We start from the raw sequence: 13,236 nt of genomic DNA, 5'->3' as shown, positions 1-13,236 counted from the left end.
TACTGTACACGAGGCTTGAGCGTCCCCTTAATTATCATGGATATTGCCTAAAGGGGTATTCCCATCTCAGACAATGGGGGTATATCGCTAGGATATGCCCCCATTGTCTGATAGGTGCGGGTCCCAGAGGTGAACGAGAACGGAGCGGGGAGGGCTGTGGCTGGAGGACCCCGGATTTTCCAGGCCCCTGCTCCCATTCATTTCTATGGGGCAGACGGAAATAGCTGAGCCAGCGCTCGGCTATTTTCGGCGACCCAATAGAAATGAATGAAGGGCGGCCGCGCATGCGCAGTGTGCCCTCCATTCATTTCCCCGCTGCGTTCTCATTGTAGGTGCGGATCCTAGTGATATGCCCCCATTGTCTGAGATGGCAAAACCCCTTTAAATGTGATAGGACATATAGATGTGGGCTTGATACAAAAGGATGGAAGACGCACACGCATCTCATCTAGTCAAAATCTCAACTACTGGACAGGAGGAGTGCATGGAGATCAAGAAGGTAGCCGCACAACTTCCGAGACCCAAGACAAAGAGCATCCTGCACTCCGAGCCACAGGATCCACCATCGGCTATGACGGCCTTTACTGTAAGGCCCACAGTGACTAAGTGGATCATTACAACCTGACATACGCCGGGTAATTGGCTCTCAGCTGCCGCGCTCTTGTGAACAGACCGAACACATAAGGTGCAAATTGATTTACAACTGCCCCCCCATCCCCGAATATGAAGCAGATTGTGGGAGAAGACTAATCACATCTGTACAGGAGGGAACCGCGGCGCACAGATGGTCGCTGCGGCACTAATAGCTGGTGATGCTGAACCCTACATCAATGAGACGGCAGCGCTCTCACAGCTTCTGTCCAAAGACGTCATAGTACTCCTGCTGCTCCAGCTCGCCATTGTACTTCTCAATCTCGTTGTTTGCCTCAATGACATAATCGTATATAAACTGATCCATTACTGAGGGCCGGGAGTCAAGGACAAGTCTCAAGTCAACTGGGCTGCCCTAATAACAGCATGATGGCACCGACTAGCTGGGACCCCCACTGCTCATGAGAAGGAGGGGTCCCAAGTCCCCTGAACGTATGGAGCAGCGTTCGAGCATGCACAGTGCAACTCTATTCACATCCATGAGGTCGCCAAGAGATGTAGGCAGTGTGTATGCATGACCACCGGCCTATTAATGTGGGGGACCCGGGACCCCCCTTTCTGATGAGATACTTATCCCCTATCTTGTGGAATGGTTGAAATCTTAGGACATCCCCTTTAATGAGTTTATGTGTACAGTTCCCTCTCCATACATTAATAGGGCATATAAAAGGGGCACATCAATAAAATGAGGTTCTATGATGGGGCTCACTGTGTCCCACTACAGATCATGACATATCCACGGTCTAATGAAGATAACCCCCATCATCAAAACTACCACTATTATCAGATAAGTGCTCAAGTGTACGGTATAAGGATACGTGGATGGCAATCCATCTTTTCTCCAAGGAAATTCACAAACTGAGTTCCATTGTAGAAATATCCCTCAGGAAGAGGATCCAAGTGTCGCCTTGCCTATAGGTACAAGAAACCAGAAGAGTGATAGATAGAGAGGAGATGGATAGATAGATAGGAGATAGATAATAGATAGATAGATAGATAGATAGATAATAGATAGATAGATAATAGATATGAGATAGATAGATAATAGATAGATAATAGATAGATAGATAATAGATAGATAGATAATAGATAGATAATAGATAAATAGATAATAGATAGATGATAGATGATTGATAGATAGATAATAGATAGATAATAGATAGGAGATAGATAGATAGATAGATAGATAGATAGATAATAGATAGATAGATAGATAGATGATAGATGATAGATGATAGATAGATAGATAATAGATAGATAGATAGATGATAGATAGATAGGAGATAATAGATAGATAATAGATAGATAGATAGATAGATAATAGATAGATAATAGATAGATAGATAGATAGATAGGAGATAGATAGATAGATAGATAATAGATAGATAATAGATAGATAGATAATAGATAGATAGATAGATAGATAGATAGATAATAGATAGATAATAGATAGATAGATAATAGATAGATAGATAGATGATAGATGATAGATAGATAGATAGATAAATGATAGATAGATAGGAGATAATAGATAGATAGATAGATAGGAGATAGATAGATAGATAGATAATAGATAGATAGATAATAGATAGATAGATAGATAGATAATAGATAATAGATAGATAGATAGATAGATAGATAGATAATAGATAGATAATAGATAGATAATAGATAGATAGATAATAGATAGATAATAGATAGATAGATAATAGATAGATAGATAGATGATAGATAGATAAATGATAGATAGATAGGAGATAATAGATAGATAGGAGATAGATAGATAGATAGATAGATAGATAGATAATAGATAGATAGATAATAGATAGATAGATAGATAGATAATAGATAGATAGATGATAGATAATAGATAGATAATAGATAGATAATAGATAGGACAGATATGAGGAAGCTGAGAGATCCAGCCTTACGTGTATGTTCCGCATCTCCTGTACGGATAATGATCTTCTTGTTCTTAATGCTTTTTTCTGAGGTTTCTAGGAGACAGTGAGCAGCAGATAATGAGTTAATACCTGACTCCTCCATATTCACTATATGTAGTGGTGCAGCGGGCTCACCTGCTTGGCACACTGCCGGAGCCAGTCCTTCAGGTCGTCTTCTTGGAGGGTGCAGCCTGTGAACACCAGGACACACTGCTGATGTAGGACGTTGTCTCTCAGCTCGTGTCTTGGATCAGGAGGAGGTGTCGGCCCTTCCACCGATGGAATCAGACTGAGAGAGTTGGTCACGGTGTTGTGACAGACCTCCACCATCTGCTCCGAGTCTAGTAATGAAGAAAGATGTGATTATTACAGCAACAACAAACCAGGGAGACAGAAACCGACGGTACACCCGTTAGTACCTTCAATCTAGAAATTGATGGGGGGCTGGGTTATTTAATTCTCTCTGATGACATCATCATCTGACATTCCTCGCCCTGCTACACTAGGCAGGAAATGTGTTGGGGGGGCAGCACTGTCACGCGCCATCGTGTATATTATACTATAGCAACCCCTTCGAATAAAAGAAAAAGTGCAGCACACTTGTCCATAGGTTGTACGTGGTATCAAAAATCAACCCCATTTACATCAAAGGAGCTGAGCAGCAATACCAGATACAAGCTGCAGCAAGTGGGGGGCAGCAGATACAGGGGGGGGACACGAAATGTCACTTACCAGAGAACTTCACTCGTCCCATGATGTGATATATGTTTCCTGTAAAAGGGAACGACTTGATGGAGGACTTGATGGCTAAAAAAATCAAAACAACATATTACGTGGATGGTCCAACTGTGATACAGGGCATGCTGGGATTTATAGTACTACTTTACAGCAGTATAAGTCAAATGTGTATTTGTCCCCTATTAAGTCCAGGAGCCCAAAGTTTAATTTATATTACTGTAGAAATCCGTTAATCTGGCATGTCACCGTCTAGGAGATCTGCATGTTTCTCAATGACTGTCCAGTAATCCAGAACACCCAATAATCCGGCAACTATCAGGTCATAATAATGCCAGATTAGAGGAGTTTATTGTATTCCCTCCATCTCAAGCAGAGCAGAAATCAGCCTACAGCAGCTGTCCTTTTCCTTTCCCCACTCCTCTTGGCTGCTCACTACCCAGTAGGAGGCGATACGGAGCCCATTCCAGGGTAAAGAGAATATGGAACCAGTGAGGCATGGCAGGAGAAAGACTCAGAACAATGCCGGAGATTTACCGAGGCACGTGCTCCTGAATTGTGGGCACATGCCCTGTGCCACAGCTATCATGTGTTTCAAACCCTTTTGCACCTCATCCACAAGGGCCGTGGCTGGAAAGGGGCATGGGTTTAAAATGAGCCAACATGTTTCTGCACAGTAGGCCAACCAACCGGTGGTGTAAAAACGTATCCTCCAGCCTCAGCCCGTGATATCTATCCAAATATTACCAGTAAATCTGCCCCTGTGTTGGGTCCTCTGCCCAGTTGTGAGGTTCCCTTCTTCCGTCTACTCACTTTTACACCTCGTCATGAAGCGGGCCTTCTCCAGAGGCCGACTGAACCACAGACAGATACGGTCCACCTTCGGTGAGACAGGTCCAGCTGAGAATTTCCCTTCATACCTGCAATACATTACAGAAACACTCCGTTCCTTTCTCGTCTGCATTTTCTTAACAAAACTTTTCTTTTTATGCTAATTAAACTCTGGAGCCTTGCAGCGTCTCAAGACGGATCTGCCGAGGATAAAACCTGTGCGCGCAGACACCGCGGAGAAGGTTCCCATCCCCCGCCATGTGGCAGCTGCAAGCTTAGTAAAGGCAAGGCTAATCCAGAGAAGGGAGTGGATCAGATGTACAGCAGCGGACGTGTGTCCATCACCGTCAGGCAGCCCCTGGGGGACTCCGAGGAAATCCCGGGGAACGAGGACGCGGCCGTTATAAAGTAAAGCAACGCTCTATTCATACGGCCGAATCTGGGAATAAAATCCACCAGCATTGCTGAACTAACAACCCCCTAACACCGTGACATCAGAAAGTAGCCGGGTCATTCACTCCCATCATGCATCCTAGAAATGAGGGGACTACTCCTCAAGGACAAGGGTGATGTGTCCAGATGACGTGGCACATTAGTAGTGGGGTCTGCTGATAATATTCAGTTAGGGGGCTGCTATTTAGGCAATCCTCTGATATGTTCTACACTTTCAGCTTAACCTAAAAATGTAGGGCTTGTAGGGATAGTCTTCTGGAGCAGTGATCCTCAACTGTTCCAAAACGACAACTCCTGTCATGTCCTGATAGCCACAGGTCAGAATTGTAGTTTTTCAAGAGTTAGAAAGTTACAGGCTGGGGAACACTGTTCTAGAGAATGAGGGGCGATAAGGGCCCTAAACACCACAGTGACACCCCCTCCCAAATCGGCTAAACGTGGATCCTGACGCAACGTCTAGGTTAAATAAGGGGTCTCTATGGAGAGGGATCTCACTGATGAAGAGTCGTCTAGCTGACGGCCATCTTCCCCATAGACATGCATAGGAAAGAATGTTACGATGAGAATGTGATAAGCGGCTAACTTAAGCAGCTGCTGATCACCAGTGGAAACAAAGATGGACACGTTAAGATCAAACCTGTGCGATTAATGAGCAGCGCAGTGTGCATGTATACTCTTTCAGGTAACTATGTCATTCTTTGACCAGGGACTACTTGGCCTACAAATATTGGGACATGGATGCCCGTTGGGGGCTGTAGTCCTCCTGTATCTAAAGGTGAATAATATGTGGGATTTTGAAGAGGCCGTTGTTCATGATGATATAAGCCAGTCCTAAAAGGCTTACGAGAACACTCCAGGCTGTACTGAAACTCTAGTGTTATGTCTACTGCAGGGTCAGAGTAGGCGGGGTCCTTGTGTCATGCCCCACCCCTTCAGACAGCCAGCAGAGATTGCCGTCGGGGAGATTCAGAACCTGCCAATACTCTGATCACCATTGCATCTTGTCTCAGAGTCTATTTCTTGTTAGTGACCTTCAAAAGTATTAGAGGCAGTCAGAAATAAGGGAGGGATCCCCAGGGTTAGACTCACCATCCGGGGTACATCAAATGTCGCGTTCTTAACATCGGAGGACTGGAAAAGCCGCTTTCTGACAGGACCAGCTCAATGTCCTCATTTCTGCAGGAGGAAGAAAAGAGGAGGCATTTTAGGACAGATCTGCGCAGAGGCTGTGATAAAGCGGAGGGGGTTCCGGACGGTATGTCTAACTACTAATCTAATAGGTTCCATTTTTTTTTTATATATATATTGGACAACCCTTCAGCCAGCAGCTGTGTATGGTAGATGTCGACACCTTCCAGTCTTCAAAATAAACCCACCACAAGAGTTTGTTACCTGGTGGCCCCTTCCCTTAAATAAACCAGGGTATGTGGCGGTTATAAATAGTTCCAGGGTATGGCACCATTTAGAAAGAATATGGCTACAGGACATCATAGACACTTCCCTTCCCAAGAATAAAGGCCGCCCCAGGACTTGCAGTCTCCTACTACATCCGCTGTGCCGGGATGGTTACCTGGTGATCACTCCCTTCTCTGCTAGAATAAAGGGCGCCCCAGGACAAGCAGTCTCCTACTACATCCGCTGTGCCGGGATGGTTACCTGGTGATCACTGCCTTCTCTGCTAGAATAAAGGCCGCCCCAGGACTTGCAGTCTCCGACTACATCCGCTGTGCCGGGATGGTTACCTGGTGATCACTCCCTTCCCTAGAATAAAGGCCACCTCAGGACTTGCAGTCTCCTACTACATCCGCTGTGCCTGGATGGTTACCTGGTAATCACTTCCTTCTCTGCTAGAATAAAGGCCGCCCCAGGACCTGCAGTCTCCTACTACATCCGCTGTGCCGGGATGGTTACCTGGTGATCACTCCCTTCTCTGATAGAATAAAGGCTGCCCCAGGACTTGCAGTCTCCTACTACATCCGCTGTGCCGGGATGGTTACCTGGTGATCACTTCCTTCTCTGCTAGAATAAAGGCCGCCCCAGGACCTGCAGTCTCCTACTACATCCGCTGTGCCTGGATGGTTACCTGGTGATCACTTCCTTCTCTGCTAGAATAAAGGCCGCCCCAGGACTTGCAGTCTCCTACTACATCCGCTGTGCCGGGATGGTTACCTGGTGATCACTCCCTTCTCTGCTAGAATAAAGGCTGCCCCAGGACTTGCAGTCTCCTACTACATCCGCTGTGCCGGGATGGTTACCTGGTGATCACTGCCTTCTCTGCTAGAATAAAGGCCGCCCCAGGACCTGCAGTCTCCGACTACATCCGCTGTGCCTGGATGGTTACCTGGTGATCACTCCCTTCTCTGCTAGAATAAAGGCCACCCCAGGACTTGCAGTCTCCTACTACATCCGCTGTGCCGGGATGGTTACCTGGTGATCACTTCCTTCTCTGCTAGAATAAAGGCCGCCCCAGGACTTGCAGTCTCCTACTACATCCGCTGTGCCGGGATGGTTACCTGGTGATCACTTCCTTCTCTGCTAGAATAAAGGCCGCCCCAGGACGTGCAGTGTCCTACTACATCCGCTGTGCCTGGATGGTTACCTGGTGATCACTTCCTTCTCTGCTAGAATAAAGGCCACCCCAGGACTTGCAGTCTCCTACTACATCCGCTGTGCCGGGATGGTTACCTGGTGATCACTCCCTTCTCTGCTAGAATAAAGGCCACCCCAGGACTTGCAGTCTCCTACTACATCCGCTGTGCCGGGATGGTTACCTGGTGATCACTCCCTTCTCTGCTAGAATAAAGGCTGCCCCAGGACTTGCAGTCTCCTACTACATCTGCTGTGCCGGGATGGTTACCTGGTGATCACTGCCTTCTCTGCTAGAATAAAGGCCACCTCAGGACTTGCAGTCTCCTACTACATCCGCTGTGCCGGGATGGTTACCTGGTGATGACTCCCTTCTCTGCTAGAATAAAGGCCACCCCAGGACTTGCAGTCTCCTACTACATCCGCTGTGCCGGGATGGTTACCTGGTGATCACTCCCTTCTCTGCTAGAATAAAGGCCGCCCCAGGACTTGCAGTCTCCTACTACATCCGCTGTGCTGGGATGGTTACCTGGTGATCACTCCCTTCTCTAGAATAAAGGCCGCCCCAGGACTAGCAGTCTCCTACTACATCCGCTGTGCTGGGATGGTTACCTGGTGATCACTCCCTTCTCTGCTAGAATAAAGGCCGCCCCAGGAATTGCAGTCTCCTACTACATCCGCTGTGCCGGGATGGTTACCTGGTGATCACTCCCTTCTCTGCTAGAATAAAGGCCGCCCCAGGACTTGCAGTCTCCTACTACATCCGCTGTGCCGGGATAGTTACCTGGTGATCACTCCCTTCTCTAGAATAAAGGCCGCCCCAGGACTTGCAGTCTCCTACTACATCCGCTGTGCTGGGATGGTTACCTGGTGATCACTCCCTTCTCTGCTAGAATAAAGGCCGCCCCGGGACGTGCAGTCTCCTACTACATCCGCTGTGCTGGGATGGTTACCTGGTGATCACTCCCTTCTCTGCTAGAATAAAGGCCGCCCCGGGGTTGACAGTGCGGAGCAGCTTCTGGGCGAGTGCTAGGGATGGGTGCCTTTGCTCCGAGGTCAGGCTTGTGAACACGATGTTGCTGACAATACCTATAGGAAACACACAGACATGACGTATGAATGATATCACCACTGACCTGTATGTGCGGCTGATATGTAAAGTCACGGATAATGAGAGAAGTACCTTGGGAACACTGTTCCAGGAATTTAGGGAAAGAGAACCTAGAAAAATAAAGGAAAGGAAGAATTATTAGCTGATTTAGATTTTCTAACTGTGCAGGAGATGAGCCTGCCCTTCCACATAGTCCTGGGGAGCGGGGCCCTACCTGTGCTCCATGATGCAGCTTAGAGGATCCACACAAGTGCTCACAGTGCCAATGACGAAGGAGGACTTGACGAGAGGGTCCACGTGAGTCTGCACTGCCTGCACTACATCAATGACGTCTGCGTATCTAGAAGAGACGAGTGGAGACATGGAGGTGACAATTAAGTATAAGAAGAGCTGTCAGCGGCCGGGCACTGCTGGCAGAGCTCAGGGCCCCACCATAAGAATGCACTGTGATCAGGACCCTGCATCCACTACTGACAGCACCAGCACAGCCACAGGCAAGGAATTAAAGGGATTTTCCAGTCTTTTTATTTTGATGGCCTATTCTCAAGAAAACCCATCGATATCTGGTTGGTGGGGGTTTGACACCCAGTGCTTTTCTGATGAGCTGTTCTGCAGTAGTTCCAGAACTTTACAGCTATGTCCACGGTGAAGTGAATGGAGCTGGTTACTGCAGCGCTGCCCCCACTGAAGTGACTGGTAACCAGCTCTGTCCACCACGGAAGGAGCTGAACAGTCCTGGAGCTACAGCAGAACAGGTGGTCAGGAGGAGGGCAGGGTGTCGGACCCCGCCGATCAGATAATGGTGGCCTATCCTGAGGATAAGTCACCAACAGAAAAAGCCCAGTGTGTCCTTTCTCAGGGGAGCATGTCCTGTCTGCTACAGCTGAAGGACGGATATGAGCATGTGCTTCATCTCAGTAAGCAGGACAGAGAAATTTACCAAAAAGAGCAAACAGCAGGGGGCGCTATACAGATAGATCTCAGTGAATAACTCAGCGGCTGTACTACATTTTTAATTACATGCAATTACAAAAGTATTCAGATCCAGGGGCTGGTTTGAAAAATGTAGAATATTTTTGGTGGGACAACCCCTTTAAATAGCAAGCATTATTACAAACATTCGGATACTGGATCGGATGAACGGTCAGGATCAGCGCTGACAACAGAACTCCTGCGGGGCGTGCAAATGCATCCTTCAGCAAAACTTACATTCAAATTTGAAAAATGATTAGAAAACTTACAGTTCACCAAAAAATGAAGAAACAAACACAACATTTCATAGAACTCTGCTAAAGCCAAGAATCCAGTAAGGTTCCCTGCTGTAGTATGTAACGTGTAATGGAGGGAGCCGCCTGCACATTACTGCCACGTGCTCAGTGTCTCCCACTATACTGAACATCACACAAGTAGAGGCACAATCTCCATATTGCCCGAGTCATAGTGATATCGAGATGAAGATTTTACTTTCACCATTATACAAGCTGATGTCAGAAGAGGTTCGGGGGTCGTCCTAAGCGAAGAATCTTTAGCGCAAAAAACAACATAGAAAGAGAAATAAAATCCATTTCTGAAATTCAATTTTTTTCTGATTTGCTTGTTTGTCCAAATGTTGTGTTCTGTAACCATTTAGCGTGCTGCTTGCTGCCAAAATCTGTTTAAAGGGCATCTGTCAGCAGTTTTGCATCTATGACACTGGCTGACCTGTTACATGTGCATTTGGCTGCTGAAGGCATCTGTGTTGGTCCCATGTTCATATGTGTCCGCATTGCTGAGAAATATGATGTTTTATCATATGCAAATGAGCCTCTAGGAGCAACGGGGGCGTTACCGTTACACCTAGAGTCTGCTCTCTCTGGACTGCCGCGTCCTCTCTAGTTTGATTGACAGGACCAGGCAGTGTAAACGTGATCACACCTGGTCCTGTCAATCTAAGTGCAGAGGGGGCGGCAGTTGCAGAGAGAGCAGAACCTCTAGGTGTAATGGCAACGCCCCTGTTGCTCCTAGAGGCTCATTTGCATATGATAAAACCGCCATTTTTCTCAGTAATGCGGGCACATATGTACAGTCGTGGCCAAAAGTTTTGAGAATGACACAAATATTAGTTTTCACAAAGTTTGCTGCTAAACTGCTTTTAGATCTTTGTTTCAGTTGTTTCTGTGATGTAGTGAAATATAATTACACGCACTTCATACATTTCAAAGGCTTTTATCGACAATTACATGACATTTATGCAAAGAGTCAGTATTTGCAGTGTTGGCCCTTCTTTTTCAGGACCTCTGCAATCCGACTGGGCATGCTCTCAATCACCTTCTGGGCCAATTCCTGACTGATACAACCCATTCTTTCATAATCACTTCTTGGAGTTTGTTAGAATTAGTGGGTTTTTATTTGTCCACCCGCCTCTTGAGGATTGACCACAAGTTCTCAATGGGATTAAGATCTGGGGAGTTTCCAGGCCATGGACCCAAAATGTCAACGTTTTGGTCCCCGAGCCCCTTAGTTATCACTTTTGCCTTATGGCACGGTGCTCCATCGTGCTGGAAAATGCATTGTTCTTCACTAAACTGTTGTTGGATTGTTGGAAGAAGTTGCTGTTGGAGGGTGTTTTGGTGCCATTCTTTATTCATGGCTGTGTTTTTGGGCAAAATTGTGAGTGAGCCCACTCCCTTGGATGAGAAGCAACCCCACACATGAATGGTCTCAGGATGCTTTACTGTTGGCATGACACAGGACTGATGGTAGCGCTCACCATTTCTTCTCCGGACAAGCCTTTTTCCAGATGCCCCAAACAATCGGAAAGAGGCTTCATCGGAGAATATGACTTTGCCCCAGTCCTCAGCAGTCCATTCACCATACTTTCTGCAGAAGATCAATCTGTCCCTGATGTTTTTTTTGGAGAGAAGTGGCTTCTTTGCTGCCCTTCTTGACACCAGGCCATCTTCCAAAAGTCTTCGCCTCACTGTGCGTGCAGATGCGCTCACACCTGCCTGCTGCCATTCCTGAGCAAGCTCTGCACTGGTGGCACTCCGATCCCGCAGCTGAATCCTCTTTAGGAGACGATCCTGGCGCTTGCTGGACTTTCTTGGACGCCCTGAAGCCTTCTTAACAAGATTTAAACCTCTTTCCTTGAAGTTCTTGATGATCCTATAAATTGTTGATTGAGGTGCAATCTTAGTAGCCACAATATCCTTGCCTGTGAAGCCATTTTTATGCAACGCAATGATGGCTGCACGCGTTTCTTTGCAGGTCACCATGGTTAACAATGGAAGAACAATGATTTCAAGCATCACCCTCCTTTTAACATGTCAAGTCTGCCATTTTACCCAATCAGCCTGACATAATGATCTCCAGCCTTGTGCTCGTCAACATTCTCACCTGAGTTAACAAGACGATTACTGAAATGATCTCAGCAGGTCCTTTAATGACAGCAATGAAATGCAGTGGGAAGGTTTTTTTGGGATTAAGTTAATTTTCATGGCAAAGAAGGACTATGCAATTCATCTGATCACTCTTCATAACATTCTGGAGTATATGCAAATTGCTATTATAAAAACTTAAGCAGCAACTTTTCCAATTTCCAATATTTATGTAATTCTCAAAACTTTTGGCCACGACTGTACATGGGACCAACACAGATGTCTTCAGCTGCCAAGTGCACATGTAACAGGTCAGCCATTGTCATAGGTACAGAACTGCTGACAGATGCTCTATAAAAAAACTTAAGTCTAGGAAATCAATTGATGAATGGGAAAAATGATAAGTGTTGTGTAGCCCCCATGTATTTTATTTAAAGGGAGTCTGTCATCAAAGTTTCACTTTTTTAACCCTTCCCATAGCTTTCTAGCAGCTTTACAGTTAATAAAAACTTTACCTTTATGAGCAATCCTGGAATTATAAAACCAGCAAAAAACATCTTAGTAGCATATGCAAATGAGGGCTCGCAAGTGCCCAGGGGCGGCATTAACCTCGTAGGTGCCCAGCTAGCTCAGCCTTATCGTTGCTTCCCCCTGCCCATTCTTTCCCTCTGCCCGCCCATCCTTTCCCTCTGACCGCCCATCTACTTACTTCATGTTTCGCCGAGATCCCGCGCCTGCGCACTCAGTCCATCGGCCGGCGCATGCGCACTGTGATGCCCATTCCTTGTACAGCATCACAGTAATTAAGGCGCTGTAAAACACCCTACGCCCCAAGAAGTACAGGAGCTTCTTTGGGGCATATTGTCGCGCGTTCCCGTACATAGATTTCCGGGAACGTGTGACAATGGGCGTTTGCTTGTTGCTGGCCGCGAATAGTAAACGCCCGATAAAATCGCGCATACAGAGCGCTCCATACAGCACGCTCAGGTGTGAACCCAGTGTAAGCTACCCAGTAGAACGCACTCGTAGGTAGGTGCTGATCAGCAATGGCAAATGCGCCATCACCACGCCCGAGTTGATGACAGAAGCACAACGGTTGTCAGAGCAACGGTCCCTTATCGGTAGTGTAAACCAGAAATATGCTAAAGCCCATTCCCATCTGAGACTGGCGCTCTTCAGAATCTAGTGGTAATGCAATACTCCGCCTAAAGATGAGGCCATACAAGGGAAGCCACAAGAGTAATGCTCACGCCATACTCCAGCTGAGGAGGAGGCCACACCGTAGAGGCCACTGATTCTCGTGTTAGAAGAATCCGTCACCTGACGAAAGAGCTGTGCAGTAGGAACCCTCGCATGTAATGGTGACGCAAACACCCCTTGTGCAGTAGGAGCTACCGCATGCTCCGCCAACGTAAAACTGAGGGGGAGGCCTGAGGACATCCAGTAGAAGTCATGGTACCATGCTGTCCCAGTTAGTAGAGCTAACCCTAAACCCTCCACCTGAAAAGGGCGCTGAACAGGAGCAACCGCCGAAGCAATGCCAGGGTAGAACCCCTACCTGAGGGGGCTG

General features: G+C 46.8%; 1 protein-coding gene across 1 annotated transcript in view; it reads right to left on the bottom strand.

Moving 5' to 3' along the window:
* Positions 1-294: 294 nt before the first annotated feature.
* The window catches only part of DNAAF9 (dynein axonemal assembly factor 9), a 77,888-nt gene continuing 64,946 nt past the window's right edge, over positions 295-13,236 (bottom strand). The window contains exons 28-37 of the mRNA XM_040419331.1: positions 8,525-8,650; positions 8,383-8,420; positions 8,153-8,288; positions 5,703-5,789; positions 4,143-4,249; positions 3,327-3,401; positions 2,730-2,935; positions 2,583-2,648; positions 1,470-1,563; positions 295-960 (exon numbers count right to left, since the gene is read on the bottom strand). Coding sequence (XP_040275265.1) covers positions 848-960; positions 1,470-1,563; positions 2,583-2,648; positions 2,730-2,935; positions 3,327-3,401; positions 4,143-4,249; positions 5,703-5,789; positions 8,153-8,288; positions 8,383-8,420; positions 8,525-8,650 — 1,048 coding nt within the window. The 3' untranslated portion in view covers positions 295-847. The remainder of the gene's footprint in view (positions 961-1,469; positions 1,564-2,582; positions 2,649-2,729; positions 2,936-3,326; positions 3,402-4,142; positions 4,250-5,702; positions 5,790-8,152; positions 8,289-8,382; positions 8,421-8,524; positions 8,651-13,236) is intronic.

The sequence above is a fragment of the Bufo bufo genome, chromosome 2 (genome assembly GCF_905171765.1).
Source record: "Bufo bufo chromosome 2, aBufBuf1.1, whole genome shotgun sequence".
NCBI classification, from domain to species: domain Eukaryota; kingdom Metazoa; phylum Chordata; class Amphibia; order Anura; family Bufonidae; genus Bufo; species Bufo bufo.
The sequence above is the reverse complement of the archived record's forward strand: the minus strand, read 5'-3'. Positions and strand labels throughout refer to the sequence as shown.